Source organism: Nothobranchius furzeri, chromosome 4, assembly GCF_043380555.1.
Source record: "Nothobranchius furzeri strain GRZ-AD chromosome 4, NfurGRZ-RIMD1, whole genome shotgun sequence".
Taxonomy (NCBI): Eukaryota; Metazoa; Chordata; class Actinopteri; order Cyprinodontiformes; family Nothobranchiidae; genus Nothobranchius; species Nothobranchius furzeri.
Window position 1 is genome coordinate 4137046 of NC_091744.1, and position 24893 is coordinate 4161938.

Consider the following 24893-nt stretch of genomic DNA (forward strand, 5'->3'; position numbering starts at 1 on the left):
AGCTTTCCCCACTGAGGAACAATAAAGGGATTTTCTGTTCTATTCATCTATCTGCAGCCTTTCCACTTCCTGTTTACTGTAGGTTAAATCTTTTCTCACGAGCCAACAATAAAATCAAGATATCATTTTATCTTAAATGAAAATGCAACATCTCACCTGTTAACTTTCATGTTTTGGAGCAGAAAAAGAGCATAAAACCAACATATTTAAAGCTCAGTTTGCTCCACTGGTTTACTGTGATGCTCACCTGTTCCAGCCAGATACCTGCATCATGGGGTTGATCTGAGCTGAGGAGGAGACTCCTGTTGTTTTGTTCATCTTCATCATAATAATGACAACATTAGATGACAACAGGTGCTCACATAGGTTTGTGCTGATGAACATGTCTGAGCAGCTTGACCACGTTGTTGTGTGTCGGGGAGGAAACACAACGACAGCAACCACAGAGCCGTGCTGGTTTGAGCGTGTCGCTGCTCGCTGGAGTTATATCAGCTCTGTCTGGACGTTAGTTTGAAAACTTTCTCTTTAAGTCGTGAACACATTACTGAGCGGCTAGAATCTCCGTTTCTGGGCTTCAACGTCAAAAAACAGCTGAGTGAACTCGGCGCTGAGTGAGAGGAGTGTTCAGTTTGTCCGAGACAGCGGAGCTGCAGACACTCAACTACCTCTGACGGCCTCGGCGCTGAAAAAACACAAAGGAGGGAGCGCGTCTGCTCCGCGCTGGCGCCGCAAAGCATCATGGGAGTTGTAGTCTTTGCGGTAAAATCGGCCAGCGGGCCAGTTTTAATATATTTTTGATATTTATCTCGCGGGCCACATAAAAATGCTCCGTGGGCCGCATCTGGCCCGCGGGCCTTGACTCTGACATATGTGCTCTACATGATCTGAAAAATAGATTCTGGATCTGAACCATGAGTGAGGAACCCAGTGTTGTGGGTCAGATATTATTTTCAACTCTTCACTTGCTAAGACTATACTTTCTGGGATCATTTCTATCGTTTCCAACTTGAGGTATGCGTTCCTTAAGTGGTCAGTCTCACCAACCATGATGATGACATTTGATGTTCTCTTCAGAGCGTGATGCAGGCAGGAATTAATGATGTTCTTCATGATTTCTGCTATTGATGATCGTTCTTTACTTTCTTTTGGAGTAACAGGGAAGAGAACATGATCAGAGTGGTTGTTCAAAACTGTTAAGTATAATTTTTGTGTAGTAAGTTACATCTCACTCAATATGTAGATTTTTAAAAGAAACTTTGAGAATGAAATACCATTAGACAGAAAGAGAATTAGAATGAAAGGGAATCTTTTTCAGTAATTTCATTTAAAATATGACATTAATCTATGAGATAGACTCATTACATCCAAAGACAGATATTTCAAGCTTTTATTTGTTATAATTGTAATAACTATGGCTTACAGCTTATAAATACCACATTGTTTAAATGCTATGGGCAACCCGAGCATTGCTTCTGACCATGTCCATCCCTTCATGGCCACCATGTACCCATCCTCTGATGGCTACTTCCAGCAGGATAATGCACCATGTCATAAAGCTCCAATCATTTCAAATTGGTTTCTTGAACATGACAATGAGTTCACTGTACTACAACGGCCCCCACAGTCACCAGATCTCAACCCGATAGAGCATCTTTGGGATGTGGTGGAACGGGAGCTTTGTGCCCTGGATGTGCATCCCACACATCTCCATCAACTGCAAAATGCTATCCTATCAATAAAGGCCAACATTTCTAAAGAATGCTTTATTTATGTATTTCACTGGTAAATAACAAAATGTCTGAATTGTTGAAATAGAAAAAAATTGTGATAAAATCGGGATTGTAATTTTGCAACTAATAAATCATGAAATGCCACACCCTGGGCTGCCAACTTACCATGGTGGAGGGGGTTGAATGTCCAAATGATCCAAGGAGCTAAGTTGTCTGAGGCTTTATGCCTCATAGTAGGGTCACCCATGGCAAACAGGTCTTAGTTAAGGGATCAGACAAAGAGTAGCCCAAAGACCCCTTATGCAGAAAAAGATAAATGGAAACAGTGTTCCCTCACCCGGACACGGGTCACTGGGGCCCCCCTCTGGAACCAGGCCTGAAGGTGGGGCACGTTGGTGAGTGCCTGGTGACCAGGCTTTCACCCATGGAGCCCGGCCAGGCACAGCCCGAAGAGGAAACGTGGGCCCCACTTCCCATGGGCTCACCACTTGAGGGAGGGGCCAAAGGGTTCGGGTGCATTGTGTGACGGGGGCAGCCGGGGGCAGGGACCTTGGTGATGGGGTGGCTCGGGCATCTGATTAGGATGCCTCCTGGATGCCTCCCAAGTGAGGTTTTACAGGCACGTTCAACCGGGTGGAGACCTAAATGGTAAATGGTAAATGGCCTGTATTTGATATAGCGCCTTCTAGAGTCCTGGAACCCCCCAAGGTGCTTTACAACACAATCAGTCATTCACCCATTCACACACACATTCACACACTGGTGGGGATGAGCCACAATGTAGCCACAGCTGCCCTGGGGCGCACTGACAGAGGCGAGGCTGCCGAGCACTGGCGCCACCGGTCCCTCCGACCACCACCAGCAGGCAATGTGGGTTAAGTGTCTTGCCCAAGGACACAACGACAGCGACAGACTGAGCGGGTCTCGAACCTGCGACCTTCCGATTGCGAGGCGAGCGCTTAACTCCTGTGCCACCATCGCCCCACCTAAAGGGAGACCCAGGACACGTTGGAGGGACTATCTCTCTCAACTGGCCAGGAACGCCTTAGGATTCCCCCAGAAGAGCTGGCTCAAGTTCCTGGGGAGAGGGAAGTCTGGGCCTCTCGAGTTAGGCTGCTGTTCCCACGACCCGACACCAGATAAGTGGAAGAAAATGGATGGATGGATAAATCGCGATATGATTTTTTTTTCCCATATTGCCCACCCCTACTTAAAGCGTGGATGGGGAATAAAAGTGTGCCCCTCAAATTGTTCCAGTCCTACCTCTCAGGGAGAACTTTCTCTGTGCATCTTTGGAAATATTGAGCTGTGGGGTTCCTCAAGGTTTGGTTTTGGGACCATTGAATTTTTTTCATTATACATGCTACCTTTAGAATATATCTTTAAAAAACATGGTATTGCTTTCCACAGTTATGCAGACAATATTCAGATTTATGTCTCATTACTATATGATTGTATACTCACCCAAAAATGTCAAAATGCCTAACAGATGTGCAGGCAATTTAGGGTTGGGCATCGTTTGATTTTGAACAATTCCGATTCCAATTCCTCGTTTCGATTCTGGTTCCTATCGATTCCTGATTCCGATTCTTTGAATACATGGCATGCTTTACATGAGCCAGCTAACCACAGGTCCTACTTGATGAAATAATCTTAACTTCAGCATGAGTTTTAATTCTATGAACAACAACATCACCTTCATTTAGACAGAAACGTGTTTTGGAGGAAAAAAAAGAAAAAGACTTGCAGCACAACCCGTGTGTTTGTTTCTGACCACAACCAAAGTCTGGAAGCAGCCTCTGGGATGAGAGGCTAAATGTCTCCAACATATCCAGAAATGTCCAGCTGTTTTCAGCTAAAACTCTCAGGATGATCATGTCCAGGATGACTGAGAACTACGCCTCCATGCTGCAGCAGCGTTCAGTCAGTACAGAAACTGAAACTTAAATGTAGCTGCTGTCAGTAACAACCTAACAGATTTTAAACATTAAAACTCAACAGAAATAGTTCAGAAATGAAATTAAAATGTTCACAACTTTGTGTGTGATTTATTATTATTATTATTATTATTATTATTTATTGTGGCAGAAGCTGGTGTGGTCCACCGCAGAGAAGCTGCTCTAGCATGATGACTTTAATTATTCTACAGGTTATTGTTCAGCCTTCTGACGCTCCGTGTGTGTTGTTATTTCTGCAGTGAGACAAACTCACCTCACACCGTCCAGAGTTTGTTCTTTAAAGCTTCCATTAAATCCACCGTGTTGACGTATTTTTACAGGTTTCTTCTACGCTGCAGAAGTTTAAGTTTACATTACGGAGTAAAAGTTCGGCAGACACATTTGTTTAGATTTGGCCGCTGCATTGCTGGATGGGGTAGGGAGGGGGGACTCGTGCTGCACACAGACAGCTGGTGTGATCAGCTCTGAAAAGCGTTGATCACAATTTGCAGATCACGTTTATTTTTTCACGGAGATCGGCCACGGATTCCTCTTCCATTGGCACACAAGGAATCGAAACTAGAAATCAAAATAAAAAACGTTGAGCGATTCCGGGAAAAATGAACAGTTGGAACCGGTTCCAATCGATGCTCGATTCTCGATGCCCAATGGTTAGAGAAATATTTTCTCAAACTAAATGAGCACAAAACAGAAATAATGGTATTCGGGTCATCTACTGTGTAGCGGAGGCAAATGGATTACTTATTTGATCTTCTGTTTAAATGTAAAATATTACCTTGCTTGATCTTTATTGTAAATATCAGAAGATTATATGATTTTTGCTTGATTAAGTAATTATACACACTTCGTTTTGATTCAGAAAAGAGTCAGGTTTATAAAAGTAAGAATTTATTTTACAATCATTAAAACACGACAAGTGAACTAAGCATTTACTGTGAGTGGATGAAGCTAAATGTGATGTAGGAACCTGTGTGTGTATGCGGTGTTGGTCAGAACTTCCTCATCTCGGAAAGCAACGTCTCCTGATGAAAAAGAATTTGGATTGCTTAAGCTATGAAGTTGTTATCGTCAGAAGCACATCAGACGCAATCTCTCTGTGTTCTACCTCACCCTTTTGATGATCTAGAGGTCAGAGAGGTCGGATGACCTCGGGGCACCCAGGTCCAGTAGACTGACCTCAAGCACCGACTTCTCCAGTCCAGAGTTGTCACCAGGCAGCACAGGTTGTGATCAGCTTGCGTCTCAGGAATAACTCTTAAGGAGTTGAACAATATCAGCTTGTTTCTGCAGGAACTATTTTGCTGTCTCAGCTTTGTAGGTGCAAAAAGGTTTTGACGACGTGCCAAAATCTTAGATGGTTCAAGAGGTTTGGCTACAGATGGCCGGTCTGAAGCTTTCTCTAGAACTACCGAATCTCTCAGAATGATCTAGTTTTAAGGTTTAGCTGTTATGATTTGCACAGCCAATCAGAGGCTGACAAGTTTGGAGATGTTTTACCAAGGCAACTCAGAAACACACCCTCTTTGATGTCGCAAGTACTGACTAGTTAAAAAAACAAGTTATGTGTTGTAGTCTTAACTTAACCGTACATGTTATTGTGGATGCAGGTGTGAGGACCTTGTCGTCAAAACATGTTGAACACGTGGCAGGTTCTAGTAGGCAAACATAATACAACATCCATTCAGTGTGCACAGATTAATGAAGCATTATTATAAGTAGTAATAAACAAATGTTTATTTAATGATAATCTAGATTATAAGTCATAGAAGTAGTTCATATTGATTTAGTAAATCATTCTTGAATTTAGCAATTGATTTGAGGTGGAGTTCTTTCTTCTGGAGGCAGACAGATGGGACCTTGGGAAAGAAAGTTATTGTTTATCTTTCAGACTTGCAGAGTCTGTGAATCCCAGCTGGTGTGAAGGCAGACACATTTAAAGGGAACACAAGCAATGTTGTGTCTCCTTTCTGACCAGATGTTGAATAGATGCTGAGAGGTCAGACAGTGCCTAAACCGACCATTGCTGGACGCTACAACTGTGATGCAAGACCATCGTAGTTTTGGACCTCTTTCATCTTATTGTCATTCTACAGCTAGTGATTTGGACATTGTTTTTCTAACTTGGGTATGATGTTTGTGAATAAGATCAGCTCTATGGTTTAAGCCTGGGGATGCACGTTTACCAAAATTTCTTTAACCGGCTATTGACGCCCCTTAATGGTTAATACACCTCATGCACACAAACATTTGCCCCTGCTCTATAAATATCGCCTTTTCCGTCTACTCTTTTTAATATAAATCTTCAAAAACAGTTTTCTTACGTTGAACTAAATAATTACACTTGACATTTCTTCATTTTACTGGACAAATTAGGAGTCAGACACAAGGAGCGTCACGGCACACTGACCTTTTGCTGTGTCATGTTCTGCCAGGCTCAGAGCTTTGATGTGAGGCCTATTGTGTTCCAAGAAGGAAATAACTTAGAATAAACTGCTCCAATGGTGGCTTGTTGTTAACTCATTAACTGCGATTGACAACAAAAGTTGTCATTTTAAATCCAACCGTTCACCGCCATTGACGACTAAAGTGGTCATTTGCATTTTTTTGCTGTGTGAACATCGGAACGAGTCTCCACCGTGAGAATGAACATCCCAGCTCTAAAGCCGATCTTTGTCCGTGTATGTCACACGTCACGTAATCAGGAAGCAGAAAATCCATGTGTTAGATCATTTTGGGCCGCTGCTCACTGGCTCTGATGCTTGGATTTGTACTTGTACAGAAAACATTTAAACGTTTGCCAATGAATTGATTTATGCCAACACTTTTGGGACATTCAGTAAAGAAGCATTAATAATGGATGTTTTTTTCCCAGAGCAAAGAGAATGGGTTTTTCTAACTAAATCAGGAAAGACTGAATCTGTTTCATATTTTTTTAAATACAAAATTCCTCCACTGGTTACATGGAGTGGCTCTCCACACACTTATTAACATTAGATTTCTGCATTTCCACTTAAAGGCCAGTATTAACAGACACATTTTCCTCAATGTTATACAACAATCACTAATATTACCCAACAATCTTAGCTATTTTTGATTACATGAAATTTAACAACTAAGCATCTTTGGTGTGTTCTTACTGTGTTTAGTTTCTAATTCATTTTTGGTTCTTTTTAAAACACAGGAAAGGTTTTTCTTTACCTTGCTAACGTTTCGTTTGCCGACTGCGAAACATCCTCAGAGCTGACACTGATGGTGGCTTCATTTCCTACTCCGTTTATCCATGGGCAGCAGATAAACGGAGTAGGAAATGAAGCCACCATCAGTGTCAGCTCTGAGGATGTTTCGCAGTCGGCAAACGAAACGTTAGCAAGGTAAAGAAAAACCTTTCCTGTGTTTTAAAATGAACCAAAAATGGAATTTAATGACCAAGGTTGAGGATGAGAGAACAGCTTATCAGAGAGAGGCCGCCATAGTGAGAATTCCGGAGAGAAGGGCTCAAAAGCTGCAGCTATGATGGGGAAAACACCTGGATCATCTGCTGTGCAGCCAAGAGAACCAGACAAGCTAACAGATTTAGTTTTAGTTGTGGATGCATGACATCTACACAAGAACACAGCGTGCCATGCTATACTCCCTGCCATTAAATTATTCCCTTTTTTACATTCTTTATACACCATGTTGTACAGCATGGGAATTGAGCCTGCATGCCTTTGCAAAACATTACAGGCCTTATTCATTAGTGAAAGTCAAGTCGACATAAGAAAATGCTCTTAAACTTTATTACATTTAAATCCCACAGAGCCCAGAATTCATCTTCTATTCAGGCCTTAGAGCTCACTCAGTAAAAGCAGCATCAAAGCTTTGCGAATGAACCTCCATGCTCATTAGCATGTTTGCTGAGCTGGGCAAGAACGGTGTGTGCTGGAGCCCACAGCCAAGCAGGTTTAAATTTGGAGACCTCTTTGCTAATCGCACAGCTTCATGCAGTACAATTAGTTGGTGTAACAGCTCTTCTACAATGCAAATAATCAAGTCAAAGCCCTGGTTCCTAGTGGAATGAGAAAGATTATAGTCAACTAGACAGTAGAACTTGTTTGTGTCCCTGTGTGTGTTCTGTGCTTCTGTACTCCCGTTTCTCTGCACCAAAGGCACTGATGCTATTTATAATCTCAAAGAGCTAAATGGAGAGCTGGTGCCAGGAATAGATGGATATGCTCATTACAAAGTTCAGCAGCAATAAAGAGGCCCCTACAGCTTGGATACTGCAGTATATATGACACACGACACAGCACAGATTCGCTGGCTTTCACTGCTCTGGACATTATGCTTAAAGGGATTCTTTGGTGATTTTGAAGTGGATGTCCTCTAAATAATTGTTATCTTACTTTTTGTGAATAGTTTTCTCTTTTTCAAAGACCTTCAGGTGTGTTAATGCTAGGCCAATGTACTGCTGCAATCTTAAAGGTGTGGAACCTTTTTTATTTATTTTATTTTTATTGCCTTTTAGACGCATTAAAAGACATACGTACAAGCCAGATCCTGATGTGAGCTCTTTTGTTTGCTCCATTAAGAAGCCTTGCTGCAGAGTTCTGGACCATCATAAGGCAGCCAAGGGCTTCTTTGTTATTTCATTCCACTGCTCCTCAGAATGTCAAAGAGATGGTTAAAATGCTGTTGTGTGATGACACACTCCCAGCGTGTAACATTGCTTGATCCAACTCTTTTGACTGAAGCTGGGATGGAGAACAGCAGACCCGGAAGTTTATCCAGAAGAGCAGGTATGGTGGCTGATGGAAAACATCTCGTCATGACACTGAAAAAGCAGACATTCCTGACTATTGAATCGCCTACCAGCAAAGTAGTAGGTGAAAACGGTGGACAAGGTGTAGAGGACTCTTGATTTGTATTTCAGTGGTTTAGTGGATTCTGGATTTTGGTTCCTGTGGTGCCGGGGAACTGAAGGGTTTGAGGTGGAGGAATGGCTGTGGAGGAGCTCACCTCAGAGGAGCTCACCTCCTGAGCCATGGCAGGTGGTCCAAGGTGTCAACGCACAGCATCCTTCAGTACTTTGCATCGGGCAGTGGAGATTGAGGTCTGGGGGGGGGGGGGGGGGGACACTGTGGAGGTTGCTTCTTATGGACTACAGGCTCCTGCTGGGTGGCATCAGATGGTTGAGTGGGAGGAGGGGGCTTGGAGGCATCAGCTGGTTGTTCCTCAGCAACTGGAGAGAATCGGTTTGAAAGACTGAGGCCAGGTGGGGGGATGGGATCAATATCAGGGGCTCTCCTACGGCCACGTACCACAACGTCTGGCCAAAATGAAAATGGGTCAGGAGTAGAGCTGGAAGTCGGCAGTCGTGGTGCAGCAGGATCTCAAGCAAATAACCTCCTACACCTATCTCCTGTATGAGCTGATAGAAAATAGACGATGAAACTTTAAGATTTGAAAAGTCTGACAGATCTGCGTCACACTGTCACCGAACATTCATAGACTCATCCATCTTGACTCACAACGGGGAAGGCTGACAGAAGCTCCTCTAGACATCTGTTATTTGTGGAGATAAAACATCAGTTTACATTGCTGTTATCCAATCTGTGGCGAGATGTCCAAATAGCAGGAAATAAGACTCAAAAACCTGCGGTCTGAAGCTTAGCTGTGAAATGGGCAACATTCATTCCACTCTAATCAGGGATGCTAGAGTTAAAGTGTTTAAAGTGCCTTATAAATGAATAATAATTTAATTAAAAGTGTGCTTTTATTTAAAATGTATTATTATTGGTGTATTTGTGTTGACTTTGCAGGGACGTCCGTTTGACTTTGAGGATGGAGATGTGTACATGTCTTCCCATGAGCATCGTTTCCGTATGTTCAGCTCCGTGGAGTATGAGGGACAACTGTTCATGACGCCGCAGAACTTCATTGAGTCCGTTACCATGAGTGAACCGAAAAGTACGTATCCAACACTTAGTTCTCACAGGTTTGTTCAAAGCCTACCTTTGATAGAAACATTTCCACATTTATGGATTTCATAACTTGTGTTTGTGTGTCACATATTTGTCTCCAGATCAAGCATTAAAATAAGTTAAGTCAAACATATTTTTGATAAATGTCAGCCAAGTTTTCAAGTTTCTTATTGTTTCAGTCATTATCCAAATAACCATAGATGAGGATTGGGACAAAAATCGACTGGTTAATTGAAAAATTGTGCAATTACAAAAAATAAATAAATAAATGTAAAAGTTATTCATAAGCTTTAACTATTTTTATGCTTAGTTATATTGAAAAGATTTCCCCCCAGAATTTCACAACTTCTAACTAGAAGTTCCCCCCACATGTTCTGACATGTTTGAAAATGTTTTAATAGAATAGAACAGATTTTGTTGATCCCACAGTGGGGAAATTCACTTGTTACAACAGCATCAACACTTAAGAGGTTATTTCATCTACGGACTATCAGTGAATTCATCACTGTCCCTTACTATTGTTTTAACATAATTTTAAAAAGTGTAGTCTAGTTTGATTACATGATTTAGATCATTTTGATGTGTTTAAAGTTAATCCTCTTGTCTGGTCCTAAAATAGTTTTTACAGTGCTGATGTCAGCATCTGGATTTAATGGGTTTTAAATTTTATACGTCTTAAATCACTCAGAAATCCAGAGTTTAAGCACATCTTTGCAGTTTCTGTCAGCCCAGTTGTAACAGATTAGGCTTGGCTAGCCAGCCTCAAAGCAGATGGCTTTAGAGCTATTGTTTAGTCTGAGGGTAATGTTAGTCAGACACACACTCCCATGGTTCTCATGCATCCTCTCCTTTAACCAGTAAATATCGAAGTCGGACAGTAAACTTCACCCACAGGTCTAAAACTGCCATTACTCACAGAGAAGCAACAAAAGGCCACTTCTCTTTGCAGTGGGCATTTGATTGAATTGCATGCAAATAGTGCACCTGTATGTGTGTGTTTACATCTCTTCTTGGCTCGCTGTCATACGATACAGCCGCTCATACCCTCTTGGCAGCCGACATCCTCTAATGCCCCCTTTGAAGTTGAATTAGATGAACTTTGTTGTATAAAACAGAACAAAAGTAGTGTGTGCTTTTACTGGGACATTCCACATACTACAAAGGCAAGCTCAGAGCACTTTAGACAGTACAAATGGGCCTGCAATGATGAGCGTGTGTATATATATATATATAGCGAGTGTGTGTGTGTGTGTGTGTGAGTGTGTGTGTGTGTGTGTGTGTGTGTGTGTGTGTGTGTGTGCGTGTGTGTTGTGACTGTACCAGGCACATTAAGAGCCATTTCTAGATCATACAGATGTTATCTGACTGAGGCCACCCAAACTCTCTTCTCCTCTTTCTCTTCTTTCTCCTCTTTTGTCTGATTCCCTGGCAGACAAGAGGCCCTGGAGGTCCCTGACCAAACAGGTGGGAGACACACTTTACATCCTTCTTTTCTCCTGCTCCGCACTGCAATCTGACATCTGTTGCATGGTGTATACAAGCTTGTTTTCCACCACAGAGCATAAATTAGACATCTGCAATAAACATTTCATTCGTTTTGGCAATGCAAGTTGATTTTCTGCAGAAATGGAGCAGATCATATAAGATCCTGGAGCTGATCATATTTAGTCTACAGTTCAGTTTTGGTGTTTACTGGGTTCTGTCTTGTAATAAATCTTTAAAATGTTTGGCAAGGTATAAGCTAGGTCATAAAGGTAACTCCAAATCTTCTCAAAACAACACCCAACTTTTATAAAGTGCAGATATTTATAAATAACTTTAGTTTTTCAGCTTTTATTGGACAAAACTGAACATTTCATTGCAGTGCCAAAATAAGTAACCTGCATTCTTCTTCTCTCAAAGCATGCTGCACAGACTAATTATTTTATCGGAAACTTCAAGTTGGAAGGTGGAGGTTTTGTCATTTTACATTCTCTTTCTATCTCGCCCCACCTCTTTCTCTCTCTCTTTGTGTGTATGTGTGTGTGTGTGTGTGTGTGTGTGTGTGTGTGTGTGTGTGTGTGTGTGTGTGTGTGTGTGTGTGTGTGTGTCAGGAGCTGGAGAAGATTCTGACAGAAACTCCCCCCGTGTGGAGAGGATCCTCCAAACTATTTCGCAACCTGAGAGAGCGAGGTTAGGGCATGCACACACACACACACACACACACACACACACACACACACACACACACACACACACACACACACACACACACACACACACACACACACTTTTGTTCTTGTATTTGTGTGTTTCTGCAGCTGAAGGACAGAAAGCATCCTTCGATCCTAAGGCCAGCCTTTACTGCCGAAGTCTAACATTTTATTGACTTCTATGAAATTTAGTTTTGACCCTCAAAAGAAATTCTGGCTCATGTTTTATTTTTTCTCACCAAGCTTTTGTAGCTTAACAGGAATTGTGAGCAACAAGACCTTGACCTTCCATGACTGCATTGTTTATTCAGGATGTCTTCTACATGAATACCTCTACATTTGGCAGGAGATGAATCTAATCTTACATCTAAAGGAGCGTATTATGCAGCCTTTGCCTTTAGTCAAATTCCTCACATATGGCTGTTTCATGCCCATCGCAAATGGAACAAACATCACGATGAAGTGTTTACCTTTGGGGAAACAGGTTCCTTCTAAGAGGACTGGAGGGGATAAGTGAACATACAGAAAAACCGAAGACCTGAGTCCACACAGTCCACACTGGCATAATGTGTTTTTTATCTACTGCCTTTCATTCGTTTAATTTTTCTCTACATTGCAGTTTAGTGGTTGTAATGTGGAAAAATATCCTGGTTTACACTTTTATTTTGCTGTGTTAGTAATTTATATGTCACACAAGTACAAGAAGTTCATACGTTACTAACCCTAACCCCAGGAAAGAACAGTGTTAATTAATCATATGAATGTTTACTCAAACTATAAATTCTTATTTATTCAAGACATAAATGTAAAACACAATAAAAATTTATACAAATAATGAGTACAAAATTAATCTGAAATTAAAAAATGAGTATGTTTCTTAAATCTCCATAGTTTTTTGTCAAGACAGCAACAAGTGAATAAAACTAAAAAATTTTAATTCTTAAAAAATGTTTTTTAAATAATATTTCAAATAACTGAAATTATTGTATTTCTCAAATTTGAGTTACGTGTTTTGGATACATATTGTTTTTTAATAAAAAAGAATAATGGAGCAATCCAATGCATCGCCACAGGTTCAACTCTCCCAGAGTTACCACAAGGACCAATCACGTGTGCCACCCCAAAAATTTTTTTGGCCTCGTCTGGCCACCCGTATCAAAAATTTCTAGAGGCACCCCTGAACTAGCAGTGAGCCACATCACAGCTGAGCTTCAGACGGCAGGTTATGGAGTTTTATTCCTTGATATTTGGACTTATTATCTCGGATTGGATAACAGCAACATGACTCCACCACTGAGTTGCAACAATAAATAACACAAGCCTGGAGGAGCCTCTGCTTTGAGGTGAAGTTGCTAATGCTAATGGTTAGCTTCTACTAGTCAAGATATTCTCTGCTGTCACCTGGATGCTAAAACAACAGCTTTCCCCATCACGAGTCAAGATGGCTGAGTCCATGAATGCTAAGTGACAGTGTGACATAGATCTGTCAGGCTTTTCAAATCCTAGAGTTTCACTGTCTATTTTCTATCAGAAGCTAATGCAGGAGCTCGCTGGTGAAGGTTCTCAATCATCCAGGTCATGGTAATCCAAAGGGTTCAAATGAAGGCAACCAGACGTCTTTGGTTTATGAAGACGTTTCGCTTCTCATCCGAGTAGCTTTGTCCATTCTAACTGAAATATTTTGAGAGTCAAGCATATAAGCTTGCAGGAGATAGGTGTGGAAGACTATTTTCATGTTCAGCCTGCATGTTAAACTCAGAGTGACCGATTATTATCAGAAATAATACTTTACAAATGGTTTTTCAGTGTTCCACACCTTTAAAATTTTACTGCATCTTATCTAAAGTTGAACGTTATCCCTAGAAGAAGAAGATCTGTTTTATTTTATTTTTTGCAGTTTTTTTTTTGTTCTTTTCATTATTGCAAACCTTTATGGATTAAATAGTGCTTATGGGTGTGTGTGTCCCTGCAGTTGTCTCTGCGTTGGTGTCATGCTGGCCCTCCTTACAGCCATTTCTCCTTTCCTCCTCCCCCTTCTCATTATAAATGAAGTGAGCTTAGCCTAATTAAACACTTGCTTTGGGATTGAGTAATAGAGACTCACACAGTCAAGAACTGAGTCCCTATAGTGATGATTACACAGCAACACACACATACACACAGTCACACCAGGAGAAGCTAAATAAAGAACACCACGTGTGATTAAGCTGGCAACCTATGTGTTGGTTGGGATTTGTCTGTAGGGACAGTTTCCAGGAGGACTTCCTTCTTTGCTCTTGTTTTATCAGGAAATACAAAGAATAAAAAATAAAGAATCTAGTGAATCAGGGAGTTCAAAAATATAAATGTTGGAACAGGAGGAGTGTAAATATGTGGTAAAAGCCATAGTTTCAGCTTTCCAAGGGCCTCTTGTGTGTCATTTGTGTGTGTGTGTGTGTGTGTGTGTGTGTGTGCGTGCGTGCGTGCGTGTGCGTGTGTGTGTGTGTGTGATTCTCAGAACATAAATTGTTCTTCTGACTAAAATGAACAAGGACACTGACAAATGCCAGGAATTGCTTTAGATTTTTTGTTGAGCAAAAAGTCAGACTAGAGCATTATTTAGCAGTTTAATGTGAACATAATTTAAAATCCTACATTTTACAAATTCTAATGATTTTATAGTATTTATCTATTAACTTATAAATCAGGAGGACTTGAGATGAATCATCTTGTTTCCGAGTGGGTCCTCCAACAATAAAGCAAATAAAGTCCAAGAAAGTAGAGACAACAACAAATTGACAAGTCTAGGACATAAATCACAACCACAAATAATTAACATAATGAACAAGATTTAAAAAGTAAATAAAATCCCGCTGTGCTACAGTCAAAAGAAATAAGTGTAAATGTAAAACTGTAGCTATTTTAAATAATTGGTCATATTATCAAGCAGTGGATTCAAAGCAATTGCAGGTCTTCTTCACATGCTCATAAACTGAATTTTTAAATAAACTAAATGAAGACATAGATCTTAAATGTACAGGTAACTTATTCCAATCCCAAGGAGCTTTAACAGAAAAAGCACGTTTTCCTACTTCTTTTTTAAAACGAGGAATTACAAAAGAAAGGTGGTCATTGATCCCAGTGCGATACACAGAATTAAAGGGTAACATTTTCAAATAAGATAGAAAGTCAAAAAAGATGCATTTAAAGATAAGTAACAACCAATGAAATTGTTGCCTGTCATTTAAGGAAAGCTTATACTAGTTATGTGTATTTTCCCAAAGCCACAAGTCAGTAAAGAAAAATAGTTTATTTTTAGTCCATGTCTTACCATCAGTCTCTGCTTCCTTGGGAATCACAGACCTTTTCATTCAATAGTGCCACACTGAGAGCATGGGAGTGTAAACATGCAGGCGGCGTATGGAAACCTGAGGAGCTTCAGAGTGTATTCTGGTGTTTGCAAAGCTCGAGCTACATTGGGGGAAAAGAGAATTCAGTTCCAAACCAGCTCCTCTACACAAAACAGTCCAACATCAGCACAACACTGGCTTTAACTGGTGTCGTGTTCGCCTTCACACACACTCATGCGTACATACACACTAATGGCAGATCAGTCTCCCGGAACACTCGAGCGAGTCACCCTGAACTATCGGAGCAATCTGACAGAAAGCAAAGGAAGAACAGAGAGAGGAGCTGCAAGGGTTCTAAATGTGCCAGAAGGAAGGAAAAGATCACTCTTGAAAACATCTTTCACATGCTTATCCAAACACACACACACACATAATCTAACCTCTGCCTTTACTCTGGACACTGAGGGTAGAAGAAGAGACTGTGTGGGGCCAAATGGCTGTTGAAGGCTCAGTCTGGAGAAGACACATTTTAAGATGCTATCTTCCAAAGGGGGAGGATTATGTGTGTTAATGTGTGTGGCTGCATGTGAGGCGTGAGAGGCCCATGGGCTTTGAACATGTGTAAACAATGTGCAGGAGTGTCTTGAATGTGACCTTTTTAACTCTTTGCCTTGATCTCATCATTAGGTGTCATCTCCTACACAGAGTACCTGTTCCTGCTCTGCATCCTAACAAGTGAGTTGGTTCTTCTTTCACACATCTGTCTCTCACATTTTGATTTTCTTGTGAAAAGATGAACCTACACAGGGCTCAGGTGCAACATGTCAGGAGTCAAGTACACCCCAGAGCAGTGATGCAATAATCAGTCGCACATTACTCTAACATAACACCTTTTTCCACTAACAGCCATGCTAACAGTTTACTAAGTCATTTGTCAAAGACATGTGTGTTACTAGTTACTATTTTTGTGATTTGCAAAGTATATTACAGCAGCAACTCTAACCCTCAGGCCAAAACTGATAACAAAAGTGGCAAAGTGTTTGTAACACATACCACGTAGAACGAGAAGGGTATCGCTGCAGAGCAGGAGATAGCAGATTCGGGCCGACTGCTGACTCAGGCTTGTATTGTTTTTGAGACATCACCACCCAAGATGGAGGTCGATCGGAGCGTAAGTAATAAACATGAAGCACCTTTCTTTAATGGTATCAAAGCATCTTTTTTACTGATCTTTCAAAACAAATTTTAATTGTCGAGTTAAGTTTGACAGCAAAATAAACGTTTTCTTGTGTTTAGTTTAAAATGAGTTGATGCGTTTATCACCACATGTAGGCTAAGCTGGGAGCTAACTTTGTGGAAATGACTGGTCTGAACTGCACGTTTAGTTAAATTATATCGTCCACACTTTGACAAATTGAACAACGTATAACAGTAATTGTGGATGATGTCAAAGAACAAGTTATAGGCCAGCTTTTTCATAAAAGTATGAAATGGTTATTTTCTGATAGAAATAAATGCATTAATTTAGGTAAAGTTATTTTTTATTATATTAAGATAAAGTTTAAAGAAAGTATTGCTGTTCAGAAAATAATGTTAATGTAAATATTAACTGACTTACATTTAGTGCAGAGCATTACAGTTCACAATGTGAATGCTATGTACACTAAAGAAAAGTGTGAGTGTGCCTGAATGTGTATTCTTAAGGTCTGCAGCTATATACTATTGTGAAGAATATCTCACACATTATTCTATTCAACAACCAAACAGCACCGGGGCTCCGATTGCTTGGGATGGAACCCTAACTCACGGTGCACAATTAATACCAACAAAAATAGCACCATCAGAACACTGAACAAAAGACTAGCAACATCCAACAAAACGCTGGCAGTAAAACCACAACAAAACACACCAAAATAGAACAAACAACTGGAAACCTGGCTTCCCACAATGCACTTCGCCTGATGCTTGTTCCACAGTCACTACAATATTGTAGTGACCCCGCCCACTGCTAAACAGGCAGCGGGCGAGGTGAATTGTGAGTAGCTGGTTTTCAGTTATTTTGACCTATTTTTATGGGCTTTTGGATGTTTTGCTGGGGTTTTATTGCTAAGGTTGTGTTGGTTGTTTGTCCCTTGTTCAGTGTTCTGATGGTGCTGTCTTTGGTCGGTGTTAATTTTGCACTGCGAGTAGCAGTTCCATTTCGGGTAATGACAAATCTCCACATGACTTTTATTCTTTAAACTATCAGGAGTTTTACAGAAATGTCATGTTTCTGTCTGTCCTCAGCTGCGCTTGATGTGTTCTGTGTCACACCCTGTCCTGTCTCCCCGTTTGGTTCAGCCATGTGTCTCTGTTGATTGCTCCCACCTGCCTCTCGTTTTCCAACCACCCAAGTAGTGATGGGAATTCCGGCTCTTTTTAGAGAGCCGGTTCTTTTGGCTCAGCTCACCAAAAAGAGCCGTCTCTTTCGGCTCCCAAGTGGCTCCTCAGATTTTCTGTTGCGTAGAGTACATTTATAACCAAAATAATGCTAAACTATATGTAAATTAATTTACTAATGTAAAAAAAGGCAATATATCAAATATTTATCATTTCTATGGATTTAATAACTGAACACTTTAAGAAATCTCCACTTTCTGACTGCTGGCGCTCATTTTCTCACTGTCTTCGTCGCACTCTCCTCCCTCTCACTCGCCTTTTTCCTCCTCCTCATTCCCTCTCGTCTCCCTCCTCCCACATGTGCTCTGCTGTGTGTCTGTCTGAGTATGATCCTCCCTCTTCCCCGCCCCCTACTGCTCTGTGTGTGGACAGTCTGGACACGCAGTTACACACATGTTGACCAATCGCCTGTGGCTTTCACCGGGGCAGGGGGGAGGGGCGAGGGGAGGGGACGGCTCCCAATGACGAGCCGGCTCCCGTCGTTCACTTCAAAGAGCCGGCTCTTAGAGCCGGTTCGTTCGCGACCGACACATCACTACACCCAAGCTCCCAGCCCTCTTGTATTTAAACCCCTTCAGTTCTGAGTCTCGTGTTGGATCATTGTTTCAGTGTCAGCGTGTTTATTATTAAAGCCTTTAACCGTTCATGTCTGATTGCCTACCTTCTTCACCCGCGTGTGGATCCTCCCCTCCGCTTCACACTCCAGCACGCCTGACATTCTGGAAGCATAGTGTGTAAAATAAAGAAAACAAAGACTCACAGTGAGAATGCATAGGAATGACGGTCCCAATGACAGTGCTTCTAGGAAGCATCTAAAACACACCTATCAACTCGATTGGGGATATATAGCTGTGTATTATTCTTTGCAAACGTTACAAAATGAGTACTCATCTGGTGGAAGCTGGGGTAACAGACACATGATATTTAGAAATTTTAAGATTGAATTTAATTGTTAAACTCCCAAGACACCAGTGTTATCACCAGATCTAGTTAAAAATGCGATAAAAACTGCTAGCATCAACCAGTCAGAGTTTGAATTGCACCATGAGAAAATACAATTAATGTATCTTTTCATGTTCTCAGCAAAAAAAAAATAATTCAATATAGTCATTTTAGTTATTGATTCTGTATCATAACCCAAAACACTGCAATATTTCAGTGTGTTGTTTTCTAACATCCCTATTAGATAAATTATTAAAATAAAGGTTCGGTGTGTTTGGGAGGAATCTGGCATAAAAATGTCAACGTCTGAATGAAAAGGGAGTACAAACACATGAATTAGCAATACCATACGTCATATATTTGGATCTCAGTGATAACATGTGTACTTCCTGGATAATGCATGCATGAATAATCACATTTGAAAAGTTCCAGCTGAGATTTGAACCTGGTCCTTTCTTACCGGGAGGAGACAGCATAAACCACCTCTCCACCGTCTGGCCTGTATTGCCTCTTAGGAGTTATTTTTCTTCATCATTTAAAAGGTACAGTTATGTTACCCCAGTTATCAGAGAATATTTTCTACTATCAACATTTAATATTATCCTCATTTATTATCAAAAGGTCAATTTCCCTTCATTAGTGGGTGCTTCTCTGGGATGAAACCACCATTTCTCTGTGTGTTGGCCTTGAGCCACAGCTTTCCTGGCTATTTGCGGCTTAAAAATGACCTCCAATAAACACATGCACTCACTCACTCACTCCGTATGTGTTCTGCTATCTGTTCTCCAGAACCTCACGCTGGCTTTAAGATTGCTTTCAATATGTTTGATGCAGACGGCAACCAGATGGTGGACAAGAGGGAGTTCTTGGTGGTGAGTTCCTGATTCTCAGAGATTAACAATCTGAAAATGCATGTCTATTATACTGCCACTTTCTGCTTATTTCACTGCAGGAATGTGCTGTTTAGGACATTAAACACACTGAGAGTGTGATGATTATCTGTGATTTTTAATGCAGCACAAAAGCATATTGGAGTTCATCCTTGAAGGTAGCACTAGGTTTAATTAGAACGATTTACGCATCTTTGTAGGATTAGTATTATTGTTTGTTTTATATTTAACAGGCTTCATGTTGGGTGCCTAATATTCCTTAGCTAATTTTCTTCTAAACAGAAGGTTTCGTATGCTTAAAGCATCTAAGAGGTTGATTTGGTGTCCATCTACTAAATAGCAATGTGCAGCTTTTTTATTAGGGGTTTTACGTGTGTTATTCTGTCTGCAGGTTTATGGTTTGTTACCTGAAATATGGCTCCAGGCAGGTTGGGATCAGAACCTGTGTGGAGGTGGGAGGGAGGTGTAACGATTTTAAAACCTTGCAGGAAATAGTAAGGTTGCCAAAATAAATAAATAAAAAGCCACCCAGAAAACACCTTGATTTGTCCATATTTTAAACGTTAAAGGTACAGTGTGTAAGAATAAAGTAAGATGCCATCTTGTGGTCAAATTTGGTTATTGGAATCACTTTCTCACTCCTGTTTCGTGAGTTTCGTGGCTGTTGCCAGGTCAGCACCAGAAGATTCTAGATAACTAGCAAAGACGAGCATCCACAGATGTTGGTGAGTAGATAAATACATTGTCATAGCTGGCACTCTTCAGTGCTTTACAGCAGGGAGCACTTACTACACCAGTGTTTCCCCCAGTGCCTTATAAGGCCTTCCCCGCAGTCACGCGCGGCAGCGGAACGAACCGTGCACCCAGAGAGTAAAACAAACAGATGCCATGGCTTCTTAGGGGTACAGGAAATAACCTTTGGCACGCTCTTGTTACTGGCTTTGGTTCTAACTCTAGCTTTTTGCCAGTCATAGTTGAATTAAAAATTGTGGGACTGCAGCATTGACTCGCAGGAGTCATAGCAACCTCACACTCACTGATGGTAAGCATTAGCTACGTCCCTCCTTTCTTTATTTTGAAAGCAGAAAATCTGACACCCCCCACAGCTGGCTGAGAATGAAATATGTTTTACTATATCCTTCCTTCCAACATGATTCAGACATTAAACTGTTTTGGGAATAGTTCTCTTTAGAAATCTTACTGTATTCGTACACATTACACCTTTAATTGTCAGATCAAGAAAATCTTCTAGCTAAAATGTCCAAAGGAACATGATTCATCGTTGCTTTTATCTCTTTAATTATAGTTTTGTTTTGCTAATTTAGAAAAGGAGCAAATAAAGTGTTCTAAAATATGAAAACTGACACTATTTTACTGTGAAAATTAATCCAACCAATAACTCCATCATCTGTGTAAACAGCAGTGTTATTCGGTGTCCTCACGTGCGTGGCCTCTACTGAGGAAAACGTTTTGTTGTTAGGGTTCTGACAGGAATTGGGGTTACACGTTAAATTTGTCAACAAGATCCTTTCTCTCCTTACAGCTTCAGGAGATCTTCAGAAAGAAAAATGAGAAAAGGGGAAGGAAAGGAGATGCTGAGAAGTCAGCACAGTTGGTAAGAGAGTTGGTTATCAAAGACCAAGTTGTCTGTGTCTGTGAAGGTAAAAGCTTTTTTCATCTTAACATTTTGGTGATAGTCTTGTTTTTACAAATGTTGTGATATAAAATAAATGTCTCAGCTACTTTTTACTGAGATGAATGTAACATGCTTAAAGGAAAAGATTAGTGTAAACTGACAATTTTATGAAACAACTCGATTCTAGAAGGTTGCAACACTTCTTCGCTTTTTGCAGCACCTCCATGCATTGGGTCCTTCTGTGTATATGATTTTTATCAGTGGTTTTGTTGATTTAAAGTCACATTCCTGAATTTTGCAGATGTATGCTCTCTGTTGCCCTCTCAAGGCGTGCTGCATAACGTCGTAAACTAAAATGTCTCTGTCACGCACAACAGCTAGGTTTACTGGCTGTTTTCCAACTCGTGTGCCCAAACATATTGAGCAGTGTTTCAGCTTTGAATAAAGATTTATAAGGACTGTATAACAATTGTATGCCTGACCAAACACAATAACCCAGGTGAAATCATTTATTACTTACCTATCCATTAGCAACACATGCCGTTCTTTTGGGAAGAGCTCTCCAGCGAGGAAAACCCGGCCCAGTATTAACTCTGGTCTTTGCTCCTACTCATCGCGTTCTCTTTTTCTTTTCCTAGATTCCTCTGATGAAGGATTTCTAGCTTTCTCTGGTGGATCTGCCATTGCTAAATTCTCTAAATTGCGGGTCCATCACAGACATATATACGTAGATGCCCCGTGGACTGGTGCTGTCGTAGTGGCCGGCCACCATTTTAGATGGGTCCCTATTCACCCCCAGTGCATTAATTTTTACTAAGGAAGGTGCTACCCAACTAAAAAACACATTTTGTCACACTTTTTCACAAAATCTGACATGTTACTCACTCTGCATTGACTTTGGACTTTTATACAGTCACTGCTTTGGAGAGTGAGACCCATCCAGTATGGCAGCGACGCTGTTACGCTATCCAGCGCCCGATGGGGCATTTACCTATTCATGTCTATGGGGTCTACGTCTACGTGATACTGCCGTAAAGCAACACACAGTCAGGACTTCCGGCCGTCGACCATGGGTCAAAAACAGTATAATGCGGTAAACAAATGTCACAGCTCAGAAAACGAACATAACAGACGATAGTATGCCGTCAAAACCTTTCAAAAAATCATTATTTAAGGTGTAAAAGTTGCAGAATGTGGCTTTAATACAGAATTTCATTTGTGTATTTGAAAAATGTTTAGTGCCACCTGGAAGCTGATTTACCTACTTGCTGTGACGGTTATCCATTTTGTGTACTTGCTTAATATGACATGATGTCTGTAATTGGAGTTTAGGCACAGCTGGAAGCTTTGCATGACTACACTGCCTGTGTCACTTACGTCTGTTCACTGGATGTTCAGCTTTGTAAAAAGGAAATGTACATTTAGAGTTTGAGCAGTAGTGGATCAAAATTAATTTGCAACACCTATCTAGTCATTGTAAACACATACTCTTTCAATTGTGGTAGTTTAGGTGTCAGAAAAGTCTAAACAAAAGGAGTAAAGTTAAGTAAAACTTAGATAATTTAGCAAATTTTAAGAATTCTACCCATACAGCTTTTGCTTATCCCATTGGCAGATTTGTTACTCAAAACAAGAACATTTAACGTATTTTAAGTATTGCTATTTTTTCTAGAGAAGATATTTTTCTTTTTAGACAAAAATTAGGATAAATTACTTTTTAAAAACTTTCCTAGAAATCAGTTTTTCTAGTGCACCTCTGTTCGTTTTTTCAGGTGTAGAATTTTGTTGACTTGTACAGTTTTTATCTTGCTGCTGCTGCTACGTGTTCAAATGATCATGTTCTTGGGTATTTAGCTGCATTTAACTACTTCAAGTTAAAACAAAAACTCTGATTTTGTGCAGGGAAGTAGGTGCGGCTTTCAGACCCCCTTCTTTAATGCGCAGACTTCTGCTCCAAAATTACAACAGGGTGTGCAACATCCATACATTATGAGTTTTTATATCAACTCTGTACTGATACACAAAGACTTACATTTAAAAAGACCTACATTTTGTCTCCACTCAGAATCTTCTTACAGACTTGTGTGAAATGCTGTGCTCAGTGTTGTGATGCATAGTACGGAGTCTAAATGCAATCTATGACATGTTGTAAATGACACATCATCCTTCCTTGCCTGTACTAACACGTATTTTACCTTCTCTCGTCCTCTTTGTCTGCATGCTCTATTCTCTTCCTTATCCTCATGTCTCTCTCTGCGTCAGAGTATGCAGCTGTATGGATATCAGGTTGCCCCCATGAACAGCGTATGTATCACAAACCATAACACCTTAGTTTTTACATAGGTGTTCAAACTGTCAGCAAATATAAATGAAAGCAGTCAGACTCTAAGGGGATTACAGCTCGTACAACCAACAAATCAGTCATTTAGCATTCTCAGATTAAAAACATCTGTTTAAATGTAAAATATACAAAAATTTGATAAGAATTTGCTTTTTTCTGTTTTGAAAAGGATCTTAAGTTAAAGAGCTCAACAACACCCCCACCAAAGCTTTCCTTCCCTGACTTATCTACATCTTTATGATGTGGACAAGAACATAACAAATCTGTATTTGAGAGAATATAAACATACTGAGTGTCATGCAGGCCAGTGAGTCATTCATTCAAGGGAACATCACAGATCTGATTCACAGCCTCTGCACTTACTTTTGGCCCTTTTCCATCACATAGTTTGACTCAAGATAGTTTTTCTCTGTTAGTATGAATTTTGTTTTTATTTGTTTTTTATCAGATATATGAATCTGGTACTCAAGCCCAATCAATCACAGCAGACCAATTTATTAAAGAGAATTCTTACTTTGTGGGTGTCACAGAAATGTCTCGGCAAATATAAACTTTTGCAAATGCTGAAATTTAGAATAAATTTCATGTTCTGGTGTAAAGCTGGAATTTACTACAGTTTTTTGTTATTCTTGGAGGGCTATAGTTTTCTGCTAAGCACATTTTTACATAACACAATATTATACACAGCTGAGAGTGCAAGTGCTGACAGAAAAGCAGAGAAAGATTAAACAAAGATGACATTGATGACATTTTCAGTAGCATCTATAAAAGTTGGACCAAAACAAAGCGGGCTGATCCTTTAGAGGGGAGCGATTCAGATAAATAAGAAAAAAAAAAACAGATTTTAACAAATAAGGAGCTGAGGCTTTAAAACATCTTTATTTTACTGCACTGTGTCTGTTAAACATGCAATTGTAAAAAAAAATAATGCCAATTTTCAATTTGATACATTACTATGTGTTACATACAAAAACACTGTGAGAGGTTTTATACATGGTGGGGTCACCCCACAAAATCTCTTAAAAACTTTTCAGTTCTTTTCAGTTCACCTTCTTTTTATTTACAATTTGGTTGCCAGACGGGTGTGTGTTAGCAAGACTCTGGCGATATGATATAATACTGGTGAGACGATATATTATATTACAATACTAAAAGTCAGATTACATTGCTACTTTCAAGGCTGAATTTAAACTCGGACGCTTCTAGGGATGGGTACCTTTGACATTTGAATCGATCCAGTACTAATTCCCGGTACCTACGAATCGATACCGGTACTTAACGATACCAATTTTCAATACTTTTGAGTGTTTATTATTTTAATTCTCTTTTATAATTAAATATATATTTTTCTCAATATATAACAATATTTGATAAATATCACGATAAATAACATTCAACTGTTTGTATTTTAACATCGTCCTTGTAGTTTTATAAGCTGATAATTAAACTGAAGCAAACATATTTACTGTGTAT

The 24893-nt window shown here is 40.2% G+C and overlaps 1 protein-coding gene and 1 non-coding gene across 10 annotated transcripts in view; both read left to right on the forward strand.

Annotated features, from left to right (window-relative positions):
- Positions 1 to 24893, forward strand: part of micu3a (mitochondrial calcium uptake family, member 3a) — an 88388-nt gene that overhangs the window by 31279 nt on the left and 32216 nt on the right. For 5 of the 9 annotated variants that reach the window (XM_054743566.2, XM_054743568.2, XM_054743571.2 and 2 more), the window contains exons 2-7: positions 9490 to 9637; positions 11084 to 11115; positions 11745 to 11823; positions 15860 to 15907; positions 19343 to 19425; positions 20987 to 21058. In XM_054743566.2, the coding sequence (XP_054599541.1) occupies positions 9490 to 9637; positions 11084 to 11115; positions 11745 to 11823; positions 15860 to 15907; positions 19343 to 19425; positions 20987 to 21058 (462 nt within the window). Of the gene's footprint in view, positions 1 to 9489; positions 9638 to 11083; positions 11116 to 11744; positions 11824 to 15859; positions 15908 to 19342; positions 19426 to 20986; positions 21059 to 23341; positions 23384 to 24893 lie in introns of all 9 variants that reach the window. The other 4 variants (XM_054743570.2, XM_054743563.2, XM_054743564.2 and 1 more) reach the window with 1 other exon arrangement.
- On the forward strand, positions 968 to 1181 carry LOC129164516 (small nucleolar RNA U3). Its single transcript, XR_008564085.1, has one exon. It is a non-coding gene; the product is annotated as a small nucleolar RNA U3 (small nucleolar RNA).